Source organism: Perissodus microlepis, chromosome 13 (assembly GCF_051167445.1).
Source record: "Perissodus microlepis isolate ML-2025 ecotype Zambia chromosome 13, ASM5116744v1, whole genome shotgun sequence".
Lineage (NCBI taxonomy): Eukaryota > Metazoa > Chordata > Actinopteri > Cichliformes > Cichlidae > Perissodus > Perissodus microlepis.
In genome coordinates this window covers 25,522,846-25,541,052 of record NC_140473.1, presented here as the reverse complement: position 1 = coordinate 25,541,052, position 18,207 = coordinate 25,522,846, and the positions used below count along the sequence as shown (strand labels likewise).

At 41.5% G+C, this 18,207-nt stretch overlaps 2 protein-coding genes across 5 annotated transcripts in view; one reads left to right on the top strand and one right to left on the bottom strand.

Annotated features, from left to right (window-relative positions):
* Positions 1–1,270: 1,270 nt before the first annotated feature.
* otx1 (orthodenticle homeobox 1) lies at positions 1,271–7,696 on the top strand. The gene is made up of 4 exons (XM_084948670.1): positions 1,271–1,566; positions 3,796–3,985; positions 4,407–4,558; positions 5,884–7,696. Exons 2-4 carry the CDS (start codon positions 3,889–3,891, stop codon positions 6,631–6,633), a joined length of 999 nt encoding a protein of 332 aa, XP_084804796.1. The 5' UTR covers positions 1,271–1,566; positions 3,796–3,888; the 3' UTR covers positions 6,634–7,696.
* A 3,994-nt stretch (positions 7,697–11,690) lies between these two features.
* The window catches only part of wdpcp (WD repeat containing planar cell polarity effector), an 89,626-nt gene continuing 83,109 nt past the window's right edge, over positions 11,691–18,207 (bottom strand). For 2 of the 4 annotated variants that reach the window (XM_084948415.1, XM_084948417.1), the window contains exons 17-18: positions 17,583–17,614; positions 11,691–16,168 (exon numbers count right to left, since the gene is read on the bottom strand). In XM_084948415.1, coding sequence (XP_084804541.1) covers positions 16,115–16,168; positions 17,583–17,614 — 86 coding nt within the window. In that variant the 3' untranslated portion in view covers positions 11,691–16,114. The remainder of the gene's footprint in view (positions 16,169–17,582; positions 17,615–18,207) is intronic. The other 2 variants (XM_084948414.1, XM_084948416.1) reach the window with 2 other exon arrangements.

The window sequence follows — 18,207 nt, the reverse complement described above, 5'->3', positions numbered from 1 at the left end:
GTCAAAGTGCTCTCATCGATGACTTTTAAGTCCCATCGGCCTCCACTTTGATACTCCTCCTCCTCTTCCTCACTCACACACACACATAAAATTGTAAGTTCAATCCCTGCTCTCTCTCACCCTCTCCCTCTCTTTTTGAGCATTAGCTCGCTTTCAGCTCGGGCCTCATTTACAAAAGTTTGTGTTTTTGCAGAGAATAAGAAGCGGCATCCCCCCTCCCCCTCCGACACCCGGTACCACTCAGGCCAAATCATAAAGCATACGCAGTGTTTTTCTTTAAGTGCGGAGGGTTAAAAACGTGTTAAAAACATCAACACAGGATTTGATTCAGTGACCGCAGCTTTCTGCTGCTGATTCTTCTTCTGTGGATTCTTCTTTTTCCTCCGCAGTGAGTTGGAGGTCTATCCCTATTAAACTTTACGTCAACCATCCTCAAATGTAATTCTAAATGGGGATTAAACCTCATTCATATTCATGAGACTGGTGTGTGTGTGCGGGGGAGAGAAAAAAAAGAAGGGAGGAGGCTGGGAGGGGGCATCACAAAAAAAATCAAAATGGATAATTTTAACTTCTTCTTCCTCTGTTTTATGGTTCTGTGTCCACTTGTTTGTGTTTTAAAAAAATGGCAGAGAAACAAACGGTGACGGTGACCGTAGATAATAATGTGGCTGAAGCTTCGAGGCCTTTTCTCGTAAATGTGTGTTTTGTTTTTTTAGGAAATAACTGCCAAACTACAGCGGGGGTTTCCTCGGGTTTCTATTGCTACTAAATCTTGATTTGTAACCTTTGCCATTGACGCGTTTGTTCGTCTGTTTTTTGTTTGGGGGGGGAGCTTTTCAAAAACCCAGAATATGTATTTTAGGTGGAGGAAAGTCAGCACTAAAGTTTGCTGACAATCCCAGCAAAGATGCTCTATACCCGGCATGCAAACAATAAAAAAAACTGGTTCCTGTAAGGTGCGAGTACCTTCTAAATTCTTCTTATACGCACAGCAGAGCGCAGGCCTGCAGCCTCTGAAGCACCTTCCCCCTGCAGGCCTACGAAACATTTCCATCTTTTTAAAACCGCTCTGTGGTTCCTGTGGTCCGGGACTGAGAAGAGGAGGAGGAGGAAGGGTGGTGGGGGAAGATGAGTGGGAGTGGGCTCCCCCCGGCTGCCTCTGCTCGCCCATAGGTGGCCTGCGCCGTCCGTCAGCTCGCTAGCCCTCGCTGATTGGCTGCAGGAGGCGGATCCGCAGGTGATCCTCCGCTCATAGAGGCGCGGGGCGGAGAGAAGGTGATCAATCTCCATCCATCTCCATTAGAAATCACCTTAACACTCTGACAGACAACGACAAACCCCCTGAAAGCAAATGAGTTTGATTTATTTGGCTGTAAAAACGGCCGGAACCGCACCGAGGACGCGGCAATGCTGGTGATGCTGCTCGGTTTGCGCACTGATATTTGTTTCTGAGAAAGTCTGCGGCCGCTGCGCGAGTTTTGTGCCCCGCAGACTTCCTGCAGCTGGATAATTTTTACTCGCCTCTTGCGGTTCGAGCGCTCGGGACAAGGGCAGGAGAACAACAAGGTAAAGTTTCCTGTTTTCTTTCGCTGATTTTACGCAAAATCTTCTGGTTTGTGCGCATTTTCGCTCCGAGGAACTCTGAGCCGCGGTTCATTCACGAAGTAACCCTATAGCTAAAGTACAAAAAGATATTAAAATGTATATATTTAAAAAAAAAAAAAAAAAACTGAAATATTTTTCATGAATAACCTGTACCACGCACCTGATTTCAGTTTGTACCGCTGCACTTTTATATTGAATTTTTGCGCAGATATCAATTACTCAGCACTGTCAAGGACTTCATCTTGAAGCCGATAAATCGAGCCAACTTCCTCCTCCTTTATTTGTATTTTTTTTTTTTTTTTAATATTCCCATTCCTGTAAGTTTTTATTTATTTTTATTAAGAGCAATTGTCCATTAAAGACTCCGAAGCGCTCAGCAGATAATTGGAGAGGCGTGTTTTTTTGGTTTTTGTTAATTTATTTTGCTGATAAGGACCCTTCTGAAACGCTCTCTCTCCCCGGAGGTCTAATCTAAATTCTAATTGAGTTCATTTGCACGGAGATCTCGCCTTTTCACTCCGGCCTGGCTGAGCTGGAAGCACGTTTTTTAAAGAGCTGCTGGAATACGCGTTTGGCACGCAGAGGTTTGGTTTGGTCATTGTTAAAATAACCCCACTAATTTAATTCACACTCCCGGGTTGCGTGTTTTTGAGCTTCAGATCAGTCTGCACGCAAACTAGTTTCTCCACCCGGACTCTTTGTGTGTGTGTGTGTGTGTGTGTGTGTGTGTAAATGTTTTAGGAGCTGCTGAATATGTAGATATAATTTTGCTTATTTCCCTTCAGGTTTGCGTCTTTACTTAACCAGCAATACTTTACTAGAAACAAAAATAAAACCATGCAGGGTTTTATTTATTAATTTTCTCTGTCTCTCTCACTCTCTCTTTTGTTTTTCTTTTTTTAAGAGCCGAAAAGTAAAGAAGACCGAAGTGTTGCTTTACTAAAAATACAATGCTAAATGTGTCTTTTTAATCCAGTAAAAATCCAAAATTAAACAAATTTGAACTTTTTTCCAGCTGAATTTGGTCCTCACTTTGTGCACCTTTAAAACAAAGCACAAAAATCGACTCCTCACATCCTCAGCCTGGTTTAAATATAATAACAGAAGCTGGTTGTGAGAGAAAAATGCGTTTCACGTTGGTGGACTTTTAACTTAAATTCTCAGCCGAGGACTGAAGAGCCACAGGAGTCCTGCTGTGGTCAAAAACGCACACGAAGTTTGTCGATCCGAAAGAAACAGAATGAGCCAGAACAGAGATTTTTTGTTATATATGTATTTTTAAATTGATTGTCAAACTACACCGATAATCTAGCGTTTTGTAATTCTGCGTGTGTGTGTGAGAGAGAGAGAGAGGGAGAAAGTGCAGGCCTACACACACCTCACACACACATTTTATTCATAAGTTTTATTAAGTTTGCTTTTCTTGTGTGAAATAACCAGATTTATATGAAAAAAAAAATTTAAACTGCAGGTTTGAAAAAACAAATACAAATATGTGAGCGCAAAAAACAGAAGGCAGATGATTATTTTAATTTGAATTATTAATACTACGGAAATGTTTAAGCGCGTGTTTTTGTAGTTTATGTCGCAGTAAGAATGCGCGTGCGTGATTATTTTTTTTGGAGGGCTGGAATAATTTGCAGGTCTGCTGTAAATAAACGTTGTTATAGTTGGACACACACACGAGACAAAATGCAAATCTAGTTTCTCCTTTTATAACTTTCGTAAAGTCTGTGGGCAGCTTTCAGGTTTAAAGTGTGGATAAATTCTGCTTTGCAAAATAAAAGCTTTGCATTTGTCTCTCTGCGCTCGAGTCTCGGGCCGTTTGGCCCTCTTAATCCTAAAAAACAATCAAATAATCCTGAACACGTTTTTTTTAAGTTCGTAGTATTCTGCACCAATTAAAAGGTCTATGTCTAGCTTGAATTAAATTCCTACACTATGATTTCCTGGTTTCTTCATTTATTTGAAAATAAATGCGTTTTTCAGTTAACCGTGGGTTGGGAGGGGGGGGGGAGTGAGTGGAAACTGGAAGAGATTTGTGAAGAGCTAGAGGTGATAATGATCATGATAATAATAAAATATGACAGCAGTGGTCATCAGTGTGAAATACATACATGTCGGGATTCATCTTGTTTTTTGGTGGCGCACAAACTTCTCACTTGTTTGCGGTGTCTCCTCTCCGTGCAGTAGCTGGAATCGGCCCCCTGACCCGCCAAGCTGCAGCATCGGGGGAAACTGAACCGCTGGCCTGAGCTGGGTGGAGCAGTGACCGCCTGTAGCATGATGTCCTACCTCAAACAGCCCCCCTATGGCGTCAACGGCCTGGGGCTCAGTGGCGCTGCCATGGACCTGCTGCACCCCTCAGTGGGTTACCCAGGTAGGACCCCCCCCCCCAACTCACACACTCTCTCTCTCTCACCCACACACACGGTGCACCCGGACAGAGGCATGCGCAGTAAACATGAGCTCCAAATCAAGGGGTTAGAGTTAAACAACAAGAAACGTTTATTATAATAATAATAATAATAATAATAATAACAATAATAATAATAACAACATTGCGTGTTTCACTGTTAAAATGGTAAAAACAAATTTTAAAATGTACACACACTAAAAATGTAAACGTAAAACAGTAAATAAAAAGACACAATTTCTTTTCTAACACTCAGCCAACAGCAGAGCAGGACAGGCTTGCATGTCGCTACCACTCACCCGACATTATTTACAGGTTTCCTCCGTGTTACTGACGCGGTTCTCCGGTCTTTCTCTCCCCTCTGTGTCGCCTTTCTTCCCCGCAGCTACTCCCAGGAAGCAGCGGCGGGAGCGAACCACCTTCACCCGCTCCCAGCTCGACGTCCTGGAAGCTCTGTTCGCCAAAACCCGGTACCCGGACATATTCATGCGGGAGGAGGTCGCACTGAAAATCAACCTGCCCGAATCAAGAGTCCAGGTACAAAAATAAATAAAAAGTTAAAAAAGAGACATTTTAATTTCTGCTTCCGCTGACATTAAGTTAATGTCTTAAGTGTGGTTGACCGTATTTTTAAAAAGTAGGACAATGAAGACCTGCAAGTTTAGTTAAAATAGTCAAACGAAAATGTCAACTTACTCTTATGAACTTCAAAGTAATTTATTTAAAGAGTTTATTTTCTTTATTTTCAAAAACCTCTAATTTAAATATATTTTGTCCCTTATCTCCTGAGGGACTCTTAATGACGTCATTTGCGTCTGAATTAAAGGTTAATTATCGGTTAACGCTCCAGCTAGCAAGCTACAAACTGTACAGGCAAATATCTTAGATTATGGTACATTAATCCCCGTTTTCATGCTACTAAATCATTAACCTTTTTTTTTTTAAAAAGAGTCACAAATATTTAAGTCAATTATGGGAAAATTAAGAGTGATTCCTGGGTAACTTTAGGCCTTGTATGTACCCCAGTAATGCACTGATTTTAAGAAGAAAAGGACAACAAAAATCATGCAGATGGCTAGATACTGGTTAGATAATGAGTGTAATTAAAATTACACACATTGGTTTGTTTATTAGTTCCTCAGTAAAGTAAAATTTAGTAGGTGCCTTCTTTTTTCTTTTTTTTGTTTTGTATTTGGCTCAATACACTGGTTTGTGTGGCATTTTGTTTTGTCCCACAAACCTCATAGTACTTCATTTATTTCAAAAATAATAATAATAATAATGATGATATCATAGACCCAGGTAGGCTGATGCAAACAAACTGAATTTACTAAAGATTATTTTACAGCAGAATCACTCAATTATTTTTAAAAATTGTATTTATTTTTTCCATTTTTGATGCTCTTCAAGTACACGTCGTGTAATTCGATCTGAAATATGAAGAAACCAAGACTCAAACCTGCATATACTCCAAACATCTCACTGGTGTACTCCAGTATTGAACAAACACTGCTCCTTGAAAGGCATTAGGGGAAATCCAAGGCACAATTCGAGTTATTTTCAGAATGTGTGTAAAGCAAAATGCTCTACACAATCATACCCTCTCTGTGCTCTAGAGTTACTCTACTGTGTGGTGAAACTCAATAGCCTGTTATCTTAGACCCGTCTACCAGGTATGAAATTAGACCCCTGGCTGGTCCAAGCCAAGGGGCCGGGGTGGAAATGAACCTTGATGGCTAATAACCCCCAATTTTCCTCCATAATGTCCTCCCACCATGGCCCAGGAGGTTCTTTTTTTCCTGAAATGCTGAGGCCGGTGTCGTGTAGGGTTGCTAACTCCTGGCTGGTGTTTGTGGTTGTAGGTGTGGTTCAAGAACCGGAGGGCCAAGTGTCGTCAGCAGCAGCAAAGCGGCAGCAGTGCCAAAGCCCGGCCGCCCAAGAAGAAGTCCTCTCCGGCCCGGGAGAGTACCGGATCTGAGAGCAGCGGCCAGTTTACACCTCCTGCTGTCTCCAGCACGGGCTCTTCCTCCTCTTCCTCCTCGTCCACCAATCACACGGGCCCAGCGGCACTCAGCAGCACCTCTACCTCCATCAGCACCGTCTCCTCTATATGGAGCCCCGCTATCTCCCCCGGAAACGCTCCGGCTCCTGCCGTGGCCCCGCTCCCTGAGCCCGGGCCCCCATCTAATGCCTCCTGTATGCAGCGTTCCATGTCAGGCTCTGCTGCAGCCGCCACCTCCTACCCCATGTCCTACAACCAGACGCCGGGCTATGGCCAGGGCTACCCCACCCCTTCCAGCTCCTATTTTAGCGGCGTGGACTGCGGCTCCTACCTAGCCCCCATGCACTCCCATCACCACCCGCACCAGCTCAGCCCCATGACGGCCTCATCTATGTCGGGCCACCCGCACCACCACATCTCCCAGTCGTCAGGCCACCACCACCATCACCACCACCACCAGGCGTACGGCAGCTCCGGCCTGGCCTTCAACTCCTCTGACTGCCTGGATTACAAAGAGCAGACTGCCGCCTCTTCATGGAAGCTCAACTTTAACACCACAGACTGCTTGGACTACAAAGACCAGGCGTCCTGGAGGTTCCAAGTCTTGTGATCAGGCTTTCTTCCCCACCCACCCGCCACTGCCCGCCCTGCTTGTCTGCTCTCTTTTATTTTCCAGATTAGCTTACTGCTTGTTTTTTAAAAAGACAAAAGAGTTTATGAACCATAAGACAACAAGATAGCAGCAGGAATGCTCAAGAATCGGACTTCCTTCTCCCGCTCGTCCTGTTTCAAAGTTTAAAAGAAGAAAGAAAGAAAGAAAAAGACAGACCTGTAAAGAGAAAGCATCAGGAGCAGATTTCCTGAAGATGAAGAAAAAGGGTTTTTTTTTAAAGACACCCCTCCTTGGGATAAGCTTAACAAAACTGTTTTTCCAAGAGTCATTTCAACCAAACTCCTTTGACCACCAGCTCTCTGGATGGGAGGAATATTTTCCCCTCTGGTGCACCGACGGGAACTGCCTGCCGTGCCCTCTTTACCTCCATCGAGTCCTGTATAGTTTTTATTATTTTCTGGAATTTGTTATTTTAGGATGACAGAGATTTTTAGTCAGCTGCGCACAGGAGCTGAAATATGTAAATATGTATTTGGGTCAGTTACAGTGACCATGTTTAGTTGTTGTTTTTTCTTTTCTGAATTTAAAATTGTTTATTACCACTTTGAAAGAAAGAAAGAAGAAAAAAAAAAGAAACTGTATGTAAATCTTCCCAAATATTCCAAAGAGAACAAATTGGCCATAAAGTTCAGCTTTTATATCCACCTTGTTTTACTCAGCAAAATTTGAAATGTCTTGGGGAAAACTCTAAATCTAAACTATAGATGCAGAAACTATTCTGGGACATTTTCTTTTTTCCAGATATTATTATTATAATTATTATTCTAGCTTCCACGTTTTCAAAGCAGACCACCTCTCTGGGACATGTTTGAACCGCAGCACTTGGCTTGTTATTGGAGTCAAAGCTTTTTATTATTATTATTATTATTTTAACTCTTCTGGGGGAGGAGAGGAAAATGTGGATTTATAGCTCCAAAAATGACAGTGAGATGTTGAATGTATCTTTAAAGGCGACCACCCTTACATACATGTTCATCCAATAAAGATCCGTTAAGTCATATTTTATTTTTCCTTGTCTCACTTTGATTCCCAACAGGGAGTCGAGTTTCTTTTTGTACACCATCAAATTACAAACTCGACACTGCTGTTTTCTCTTATTTGAACTAGTCACACTTTTATTTAAAAGCTTGTTGATTTTTGTCCCCCCCCACCCCCATCCCCTAATTATAACGGGGGTAAATGCAAATTAGGCCATAATTAAAACAAGCCGTGAACGCCGTGTAGGCTTGCATTTCCATTTTAGAGAGCAGCCGTTTAATCCTCTCAGTGTCTGCCTTTAAATTGAAATGCTGACATCTCTCCTTGCTTTAGGGAAGCAAAGTGTCTTTTAAAATAAAATAATAATCATATTTTTTTTAAAAGTTAACCTCCTTCACCAAACAGTCCAAACAGTAAGCCGGGAGACAGCTGATCGAGGCGTAATTGAACGCAGCGCTGTAATGGCGTGATAATTACTCCTGCGCCCCGAGTTAGTTTCTCCAAAATATCCTGCAGGAATTTCACCGCCTCTGATGCGGTAATTACGTAGGTGGGGCCAGGTTGGGGGGTCACATGTAAGTGTGTGTGTGTGTTTAATGCGTTTCTGCTCCGGGGCAATATCAAAAGGAAGGAGGGGGGTAGTTTTAAAAAAAAAATAAATCGCGTCAGTGCGCTGGCAAGGTTGTTTTGGACGCGTTTTTAGCAATGAAGGCCGCACAGAGAGCGGGAGGTTCAGGCTAATTATTTGCCCCAATTAAACCCTCATCCTTGCGTAAAGAAAATGAGCAGGTTGTGCGCACTTTCTTTTCTGCCCGCTAATGAAGACAAATTGAATTCTGTTTATTATTAGAGGGCTCTCTTTCTCTCTGTCTCTCGCTGATTATTTCTATACTTCTGTCTGTGAAAAGTCAACAAAACGTCTGAAACACAAAGTTAGTAATATATATATATATATATATATATATATATATATAGGATAACTTATAAAAGGTGAGAACAGTAACGCTGGAATTTATTTTCCTTTTCTTTTTTGCATTTATTGGTTAAAATATTTTTAAAATGAAAGCCACAGTTTTGCCAACTGAGTTCTGCTTTTTAAATACGTCTCAGTGAGAAGTTAAATCCTACAAATGTATGCACTTTTACGCAGAAGTCTCGGGTTTCGTTTGATTTAAAAGATCCAAACCAGAAATGGAAATTATAGCAACAAATAATGTAAAAAAAAAACAAACAAAAAAAAAAACTGCTTTGACTTTGAATTTTTCCCCCCGGTAAAATCTGGGTCGTTGTGGCGCTTTAAGGCCTCTGAAAGCGACGCAAACAAACAGAAGCAGTTTTATTCCGCCTGTGAGGAAAGGTCACGACGTAAAATTGAGTCTATTTAAAGCATAAAAAGGTAAAATTCAGGAGATTTTTTTTTCTTTTTCCTGTTGCCCTGATCAGATTATCAGTCTGATCGATACATATTTTAGGTTCCTGCTCGTGTGGAGTCCGTTTCAGCTGCAGCCGGCCCTCTCCCACTCTGTCCCTCTCCCACTCTGTCCCTCTCCCTCCATTTCTCTATCTCTCCCTTTATGCAAATGAGTCTCGCAGCAGCTGAATAAATATCTGCAGACCAGGACATTAAACGTGTTTGCGCCAAGACGCGCAAACAACGCAGCGAGCGGCGGATTTGTTCGGATTTGCATCAAACAAATATTTGCTGCCGCTCTTGCGCGATGGTTTAAGGAGTTTGAGGGAGCCACAGGTCTCTCGTGAGGCAGCTGCTCACCTTCAAACACGAGCTGGAGTGAAAAGACGCGCTTTTCATCTAGTTTCCTCTGAGCGAGCGAAGCCGCGGTTCCAATTAAACAGTCGAGCAGGAAATCAGAGTGTAAAACAGACTGTAATCAGACTCAGTGCGAACAATGCAGGGATTAAAATCTGGGATTTAAGGCTAAACTACTCCCGCAAATGCAATCTGATTCTGCGCAGCGTTAGAGAGCAATAAAGAGCACGAAGCAGCACTTTGGTACACCTGCGAAAATGCAGCAATGGCCCACCTAAAATGAGAAAGGAGCAAAAAAGAAGGAAGTTTCAGTTTTTACAAAAATTCTGTAAAATAATCCGATCGTTTTAATTAATAATTAATATATTCGTGTTGCTGTTTCAGTTGTTGACTTATTAATTTTGGTGTCAAACGAAAGAATTCAAACCTTTGAAAGTCAAGAAAATTACCGCTTATTTGGCGTAAATCCATCAGGAGTGATTTCAAGTGCAGTTTGACAAGATGTTCAAGCTTAAAGGAGGTGATGGTGAATTAAATGTTTAGCAAAAGGTCGAAAAAACAAAATCACATTGTTTAGTTTGCATTGTTTCTACTGTTTCACACACTAAGATTTTACATTTTTCAAGTAATGTATACTACAGGGGAAGCTATCAGATTGATTTAACAACGCAGACATGTAGTTAGTTTTCCCTAAGACAACATTAAACGCACCACACTTCTTTTTACACCTGATGTAGTTCTAAAACGATGTAAATATGTTGGAACATTGTCTTCTAATCCTAAAATGTTCTGACTGATCTGAAAACTGGACTGAAATATTTATCGACCTGAAAATAAGACAGAAATTATTATAAATTAAAACAAGAAATTTGCTGAAAAAATGCACAAATTCCAATGATATTTTCCCCACGTTTCACAACAATAACGTGTAGAAAAGCTAAACACACAAAACATGGCCTCACCTGAGCTCCACCGAGCTCCACCAATGAGAAACCTTTATATTTATATGATATCATCCAGTCAAACAGTCTCTGTCTTTGTTTATCTCACATGTTTTGCAATCAGTTTTTGAATTCTTGGAGGATTTTAGTTGATCGGAAGCATGGGGGTTTTTTGAGGACACCGTTTAATCAACATAACGGATGAGCAGAACTACAAATAATCAGTTCTTTCACCTGAATGTTGGCAATGCGATGCTCTAAAATGCTGACAGGGAGAATTAAAGCCTTAAAACAATAATCCACAGATACAAAAACAGAGTGCTGCAGCAGTTTTCCTGCAGGAGTATATTAGATATGTGATATTTTAATAATTAAAAAGGGTGTTATTGAACTATTAGTGTGACCAGTGTTTGTATAAGCCTGATTTTGAGGGTCTGACACCTTCATATTCTGCTCAACGGGACGATCGATCGCAGCACAACGTCCCCCTGTTGTCAGCCGATTTGACCTTTTGGCCTCTCGTCTTTTGCGGTTAAGGTGTGTGAATGTGGGTGGACTGGAAACTGTTCACACTTTGTTCACACTTTGTCCAGGAAATGAACTGGAACCATGCCGGACGGTCCTCGCATGAGTGGTTTGAGATTTGTATCTAGGAAAGTAAAAAAGAGACAGACAGAAAAGATAAAGACAGAAACCGGACTGATCCTCCAGTATTTGGTTTGCGAGCACTCCTGGGCTTCGATAAGTCAGTGTGTATGTGTGCGCAAGACAAAGATCCGAAAGGCTCGGCAGATGCACCGATAGCAGCCTGCATGCTGGGACTGTTTTCTTGTCTTCCATTTCCATGCAGGACAGGAAAAAAACAGCACTCACACTTGTCTTTCATTGGCTGCCGACTGTCGCCAGACCTTGGCATCCTGTTGTGTTCATAGGCTGGTATGAAGAGTGAAGGGTGATACAGAGGAGGATTAAATTTACCTGAGAGGTTGATCTGGGGTCAACTGTACACCAACATGGGAGTAGTCCGGGCCACCGTCTCAGGTTTCTGTGCTTTGTCAGGCAAGGCCTCAGTTTCCTGCTTTTAAATTCTTTATTTGAACATCAGGTATGGGAATTTAAAAAAAAAAAAAGGGTAGCTTGGTTGATTTGTTTTGGTTTGTTTAGTAATTTTGAAATGTTTTCTGGCCTAAAAACCCTTCAACCCCTTGAGTTCGTCATTGAGACTCAAAGAAGCCGAGAGTACCACCGGGGATTTCACAGCTGAGTCCAGGCGGCCGGCGCAGCCGAGCTGGTGGAGTGAAAGCAGCTTAGTCACCCCTGTGGCACTAGGCACTGAGAGCATTCATGAAATTCCTCTTGGGTTTGGGAGCTGTAGGTTTAGTTCAGCAGAGGACAGACTAGGGACAATTTGTACATCGAGTCTTAGCCGTCCCATTTCTGTGGAATTAAAGGAGTACACGGGTTACCTGATCCTGAAGCGTGCTGAGAGATTTGGTCACCTCTCTTTACGTCAGGTAGACAGCTCTGGTCACTTTGTTGGTGATTCTCAGTTTCCAGCTAGTGAGACATCCAACACTTGTGAGAGCTTTTCTTAAAACAAGCATGAAAAGGCATAATTTAAAAACAAAATGCTTTTTGTGGCAGAAAATTGTGCATTTACACAGAAACACTGTAGGCCCAGGTGGCTTATTGTACTAATTTGCAAAGAATCCTCATTATAATGAAGGATGAAGGCCGGTAAACAAATTTACAACCACAATAGGAGCCACGTGAAGCTGCACTTATGCACGTGATGATTTGGTAAATTTAGTAGCTAGCATGCTTCTGATCTCTTTCTATATAAAAGTTTGATATTAATGACATAATTTCAAATTTACACCCATAAATAATAACTAAAAAGACCCACTTTCATTCACTCGCATGGCATCTAACAATCCTCCCTTTTTTATGTTAGCGATGGAAATCCACAAAGTTTAAATAAAGATGGGTAAGGTGAAAATATTTTTTATATTTACTTTGGGAGAAAATAAGTCAGTGGATCCCCCTGACACCATCACATCAGGAATGGAGGACAGGCTTCTAGTCGGTATTTGAGGGCAGCTGGAGCTCTGTGGTTCAACACTACTTGTATATGGAGACAGAACGGTGGGTGAAACCACAGAACTTATCGGCAAGTTACAGGAAATTAGCAGCAGCTTTACCAGCAAAAGTGGGAACCGTGTCCCATTTAAATGCGCTGAGTACTCTTAAGCATCATTATGAGCCTGCGGGTTTATAATGTAATGGAGCATATTTAAACAATATTTTCTTAAACCTATCCAGCGAGTGAAAATTAAACAAATGAGTGAGTGAAAACAAAGAAGTGCAAAACACAAAAAGCTCACAAAGGAGACAAGAACTGTGGCCTCCTGACCTCCTGGGACCTTGCGTGCACTTCGTTTGCTGTGAAGTCTAATTCTGCTCTTTAAAATACAGCTGTTAACTCATGCACAGGGACAAGAACCAGCAGCCACACATCAGTTTAGTTTCACAACACACCAAATGAACTTGCACCGTCTGAACCATGGGCATGTGGTGCTGAATTAGCCAAAGGAAAAGAGGTCTGATGGGGGCAACAAGGCTGAAAAGTTGGCATTTTTATTGACATGGGTAGAATAAAATGGTGAGATTGAGATTTAACATTTCTTTTTTTGCCAACATGCAAGGGAAGTCCAAACTGCAGGGCAGAATCGGATGTATTTGACTAGATGTTTGCTTACACTGATACTGCCCTCCTACACCACTGCTGCCATTATCTTACTTGGGTTTTGCTAATCACCAACACCGTCTCCACTGAAGTCCTGTTACTGTAGACCATTAAATTAAATGATTGGAGGCTTTTGTGCTGCTCTGAGATCAGCTGAGCTTCCTCCTCCTTTTCCTCCCTTGAAGTGGCTGATGGAGGGAAATCAGACAAGATTGGACCGGCGAAAGCAGCTCTCGCTGATTTCTGCAAAGGACGACTCCCCTCATATCTGACTTTTGTTTTTCTGATGACAGCCCCACTTCCTGTCCTCTTTCCTCATGCATCAGTTGCGTCACAGCGAGGAGGGGATGGATTAGAGAGGTATCTGAAGAGTGCTTACATTATCTCATCTGCAAAGGATGCAGCAGACTCATCATCCCAAGTTACAACTTGTCTTCTCCTTGCAGCCCACCAGACTTGGGAGGGCTTAATGGAGGGCTGGTTGGCCTGCAGGCTTTAGCGCTTCCCCGCAGCGGACGTCGTCTCTGTGTGTCAACGCATCGCTGTCTGACGTGTTGGCCACATTTCCTTTTTCATTCAGAGACAAGATTCTCTTCGCAAACAGAGGCCAGGGGCAGAAATGCATAAAAATGATGCAGTACTATGACCGTAAACCTTTAAAATTAAAATCTCACAGCAAAGAAATAAAGCTACTTGGACCACGCATGAGGAAATATAGATTTCTATACGTGTTTACATTATTTGCATGCACATTTATTTCAGTCTGAGAGTTAGTTCAGCTCATAAAATCAAAAGAAGACAAATCCTAATGCATCTTTTGGGGATTTCAGAATTCAATTTTCTTTAAAGAAAATAACTAACAGTGTTTTGCAGCTCATGTGTACATCAAAAGAAAACTTTGTAAGAAAATCTGACAAAATCAGCCACATTCATGAAGTATCAGCCTGATAAAACTATAACGTGTGTATAATTTGCTGTCATAAGAAGTCTCCAGAATCTATAACACGACCCATCAGATCATATTTATTTTATTTACCCATGCTTTATTTTTTGTTTAGTCTAACAAAAAAGAAAAGAGAGGAAAAACAAACTGTTCGAATCAGAGAATCAAGATATAACGCTTTTGTCTGTGAGGCTTTTTCAGGAACAGATATTAAAACCAGATATGCTAAACTATAACCGAGCACTTTTCTTGATGAAGCGATCGCAGTGTGATCCTTAAGCAAAGTGCATCTCAATCACCTGAGAACCAACAACAAAGAGAAACTGTAACACTAGTCAGTATTTTTCTTCGTTTTTCAGGGAATCTCTTCCTTCTAAAAACTCTCCGTTGTAAGTAAACTTGTCTCTTTGATGTCTTTAATGGTCTTGACATATTTGTCTATAATATTTTAGGGATTTCTCTCGCAGAGATCAGAAACAAACCTATAAATCATACAAACGTCCCCCTGAGGGGGGAACCGTATCAGTCCAATCAGGGCCATCATTAGACGCAGTGCAGAGAAACAGCACAGCTGTTGCACAGAGAAGGGGGGGGGGGGGGGGGGGGGGGGATAGGCAGATAACCTGGATAATAGCAAATGCTGGAGGCTTGATTCATTTCCAAATGTTAACAAGGCCGTTTCCCAGCTCCAGCACGCCGCGCAGTATGTTAATACCACTAATAAGCCTATCTCTGCAAGTCATCTCGGATGGCAAAGATTGGAGCGTGAGGCGGTGTTTCATAAATAAAAGCTGCTGGCCACATTTTAAATGAAGCATAACTATTTAGGATTTCACAAAGCTGACATAATTGCTTAAAGGGTAACCGAGGAGAGCATTTGGTCTCCCACTTTGTTTTCTGTATTATGAAATTTCATTTGTATTATGAGCTTTCACTGTTTGCATGTCAAAAAGGTGACTGTGTAGGCCATCGGAGGGATGGGAGGGACCCGTGTTTGCCTGTTAAGCAATTTTGCAGTTTTTATTCAAGCTGTCAAGTCAAACAATCAGGAGATAATGCAGCCTTGGTTTGTAAATTATAAACGTGTCAAGAGATGCACTAAAGGCGGCGACAGATGCCACTTATCTCCAGCTGCCTCTGCAGTGTGACTGTATCATCAGAAGGGAAATATAACATTTTGATGTTTACATAAGAGAAGTATTAGTATCAGTCAGAAATGTAATTCCTTTCACCCATCCCTTTCGTAGAGGATTGACTCCCCGAAAAACATACAATGATTTTTTTTTAAAGCTAACAAAACAAACAAACAAACAAAAAAAAAACCCAGCAGAAAAGCATCCTCGCTGATCTTCTGTCCATTTCCAACATCGCTTCTTGTATATTTTTTGGTGGAAATCCTCTTAGAATGCAAAGTAAATAGATTACGATACAGTGAGGGATTAGGGCTCGCGCGGCGCTGTCAGATTAGTCGGTGAGCGCAGCGCGTCGACAGCTCTGACACGGCTATGGCTGCTGTTCAGGAAAGGGGCTCCGCGCGATGCTTTAAAGTCGCTGGTTGGCTCCCGTTCATGAATAAAACTGCGGCCTGTAATCTCGGCCAACACGCAAACACACACATCCACTCGGCGCACACGCACACATGCGCGTGCAGAGGAAGCCTGGAACATCCAATATCAGTGTGATGAGTGTAAAATGGGAGTCTTTATTTTTTCAGGCTGATTAATGTAAAGGTTTTAAACATTTTCTGCCGTGTTTTTAAAAGAAGAAGCAGGTAAGTGTTTCCTTCAAGGGTTCATTTGGACTTCACAAAGACACGAAATAAGCTGAATTCAGTGAATTTCATGTTTCTGATTTGGCTGAAATTCACAAACGTTCTATGACAGGTATAAAAAAATAAACAGTTTTCCATGTGTGGCTGTGAATGAGGGGACTTTTAAACCCTTTATAGATTAAGGTTCAAGCAAAGTAGCTACTGTGCTTGTTATTGGTGAGATGTTGTGTCCCTCTGGGATTAATAAAGTCTTATCTGTTGTTCAGTCTTTTCAAACCATCCCTAAATGAACCACATGAAGCATCCCGGGGTCGTCGTCATCATCCTGAGGAAGAAACAGAAACATCCCCCTTAATAAACATGAATAATGAATATTATATAAATATAAACATATGGAGCTGCAGTCATTTCTGCATTTATTATATTCATCATCCAATAGTCTGTTGAACAATTAATCCTGTAAAAACAATAAAAAGAACTAAGTGACCAATGTAATATAAATGTTATCAAATGTAATAAAAATAACAGCATATATTCATTTTTAATTTTTTAATATCTAATTGGCTAATCACTGTAAACAGCAGTCCAATAAGACATCCTCCAGATATTCTTCAACTCTAATGCAATAACTTCTCTTTGTTTACTTTTATACATATAAATAAATACACACATTGTTTATTTAGTTCTCGTTTCAGTTTATGAGTCTATAAGTTGAATTCATGCAATTCGATCTATTATCAGCAACTATAAATTTAACCCTCATTTCAGTAATTAAGATAATTCAGGTAATAAAAGATTGACACTCACTGGCCACTTAATTACGTCCACCTGTATAAATTACTCCAATGCAAGCACTCACATTTATGACGCTATTGCAAAGGTGTCCTTTCACCTCACTGTTAGATAATGATTGCATTTACGGTTAGCTTCCAACCAACCAAATGTGGGGCAAAGTTTATGAGTTTATCTAGGACAATGTGGGAAATGTCACTGATGCTAAACAGCGACTGCTCTGGTTTGCATCGCTCACGTGAAGCATGGATTTACTGATGCCCCAATTTTTTCGAACCATGAATGGAAGCTAAGGATTGTTTTTGCGATCTTATGCAACAGTCTTTCAGCCACTGGTCTCACTGCTTGTGATCTTGGGGTTTCACTGAGGAAAAATCCACACAGCCACACTTTCCTAGTTGTTCACCTTCATGAATTACAGTCAGCTGAACTGTTGGTATGGTGTGGGACTGCATATAACTATCACGGCGTGCCAAACAGAGCGAGACCAGTAGTGCACATTTAAGAACATCAGAAATGAGCGATTACGCCGTTATGGTTATAGACTGTCCATGGATTTTTATATAAAGTTTATATAAATGACAACAAACAAAGTTATAAGTGTAACTCACTGACAGGATGGTTGTATTAGTTATTTTTCTACAGGTGTCACAATAACTCCTGTAGTGAGACTTTTTTAGCGCAGTAATCATGAAACTCTGCCATCACGACAGCACTAAATCACAGCGAGCTCTGAGTTAATGTGTCTTAATATGAGAAGCTGTGATTGCTTATAAAACCTGTACATTAACAAACTCCTGAATGTCCTCATAACTGCTTGTAAATGCAGAGAATTATCAGCATTAATACGTGTTTATACACTGATCATAAATGTCAAACTTTACATGTTTTTCTGCACTAAACTGCAGCTTCTGCAACCGCGTTACTTCAACTATCAGTGAACTTACATTCACTCCGTCTCCGTCAGCTCTGCTGCTTCCTGCAGAACAAAACGACAGAAGGCATCTGAGAATGATGTTCGATGCTGCCGTAAACCAGCCATGACACTTGAAACAAGTACAACAACCAAACATTAGACATGCATAATCACACACGACAGCCCCACGGCGCGTAAACACACGCAGCTGAACGCCTGAACAGGTTACATGCTCGCTCAGCAGGTCGGACACGTCGCCTTTTCTGGGTTTTAACGAACGTAAACCGTTGTCACTCATGGTGATCTCTCTCGCTCTGAGCGCTGCGTTAATAAGGTTATGATTGACATTAAAACCCTGACGTGCATATACAGATATTTAAAACGGTGATGCAAATTCCCCTCAATAGCCTACAGTCCGGATTATGGAATGACAGAGCGATTTGATGCAGAGACAATTGCTAATCACCTAAAAAAAAAAAAGAAGGAAAAAATGGAATTATTAAAATGGAGAGAGCAGGATGGAGGGAGGAGGCAGCGCAGCTACAAGAAGAAGAAGTGATGTTTTCTTAATGGGTGTTTTTCCTAAATGACCAGTTAGTCATCTCAGACATCTGAGACGGGGAGAGCAGAGCACTCAGGCGACGTTTAGAGAATAA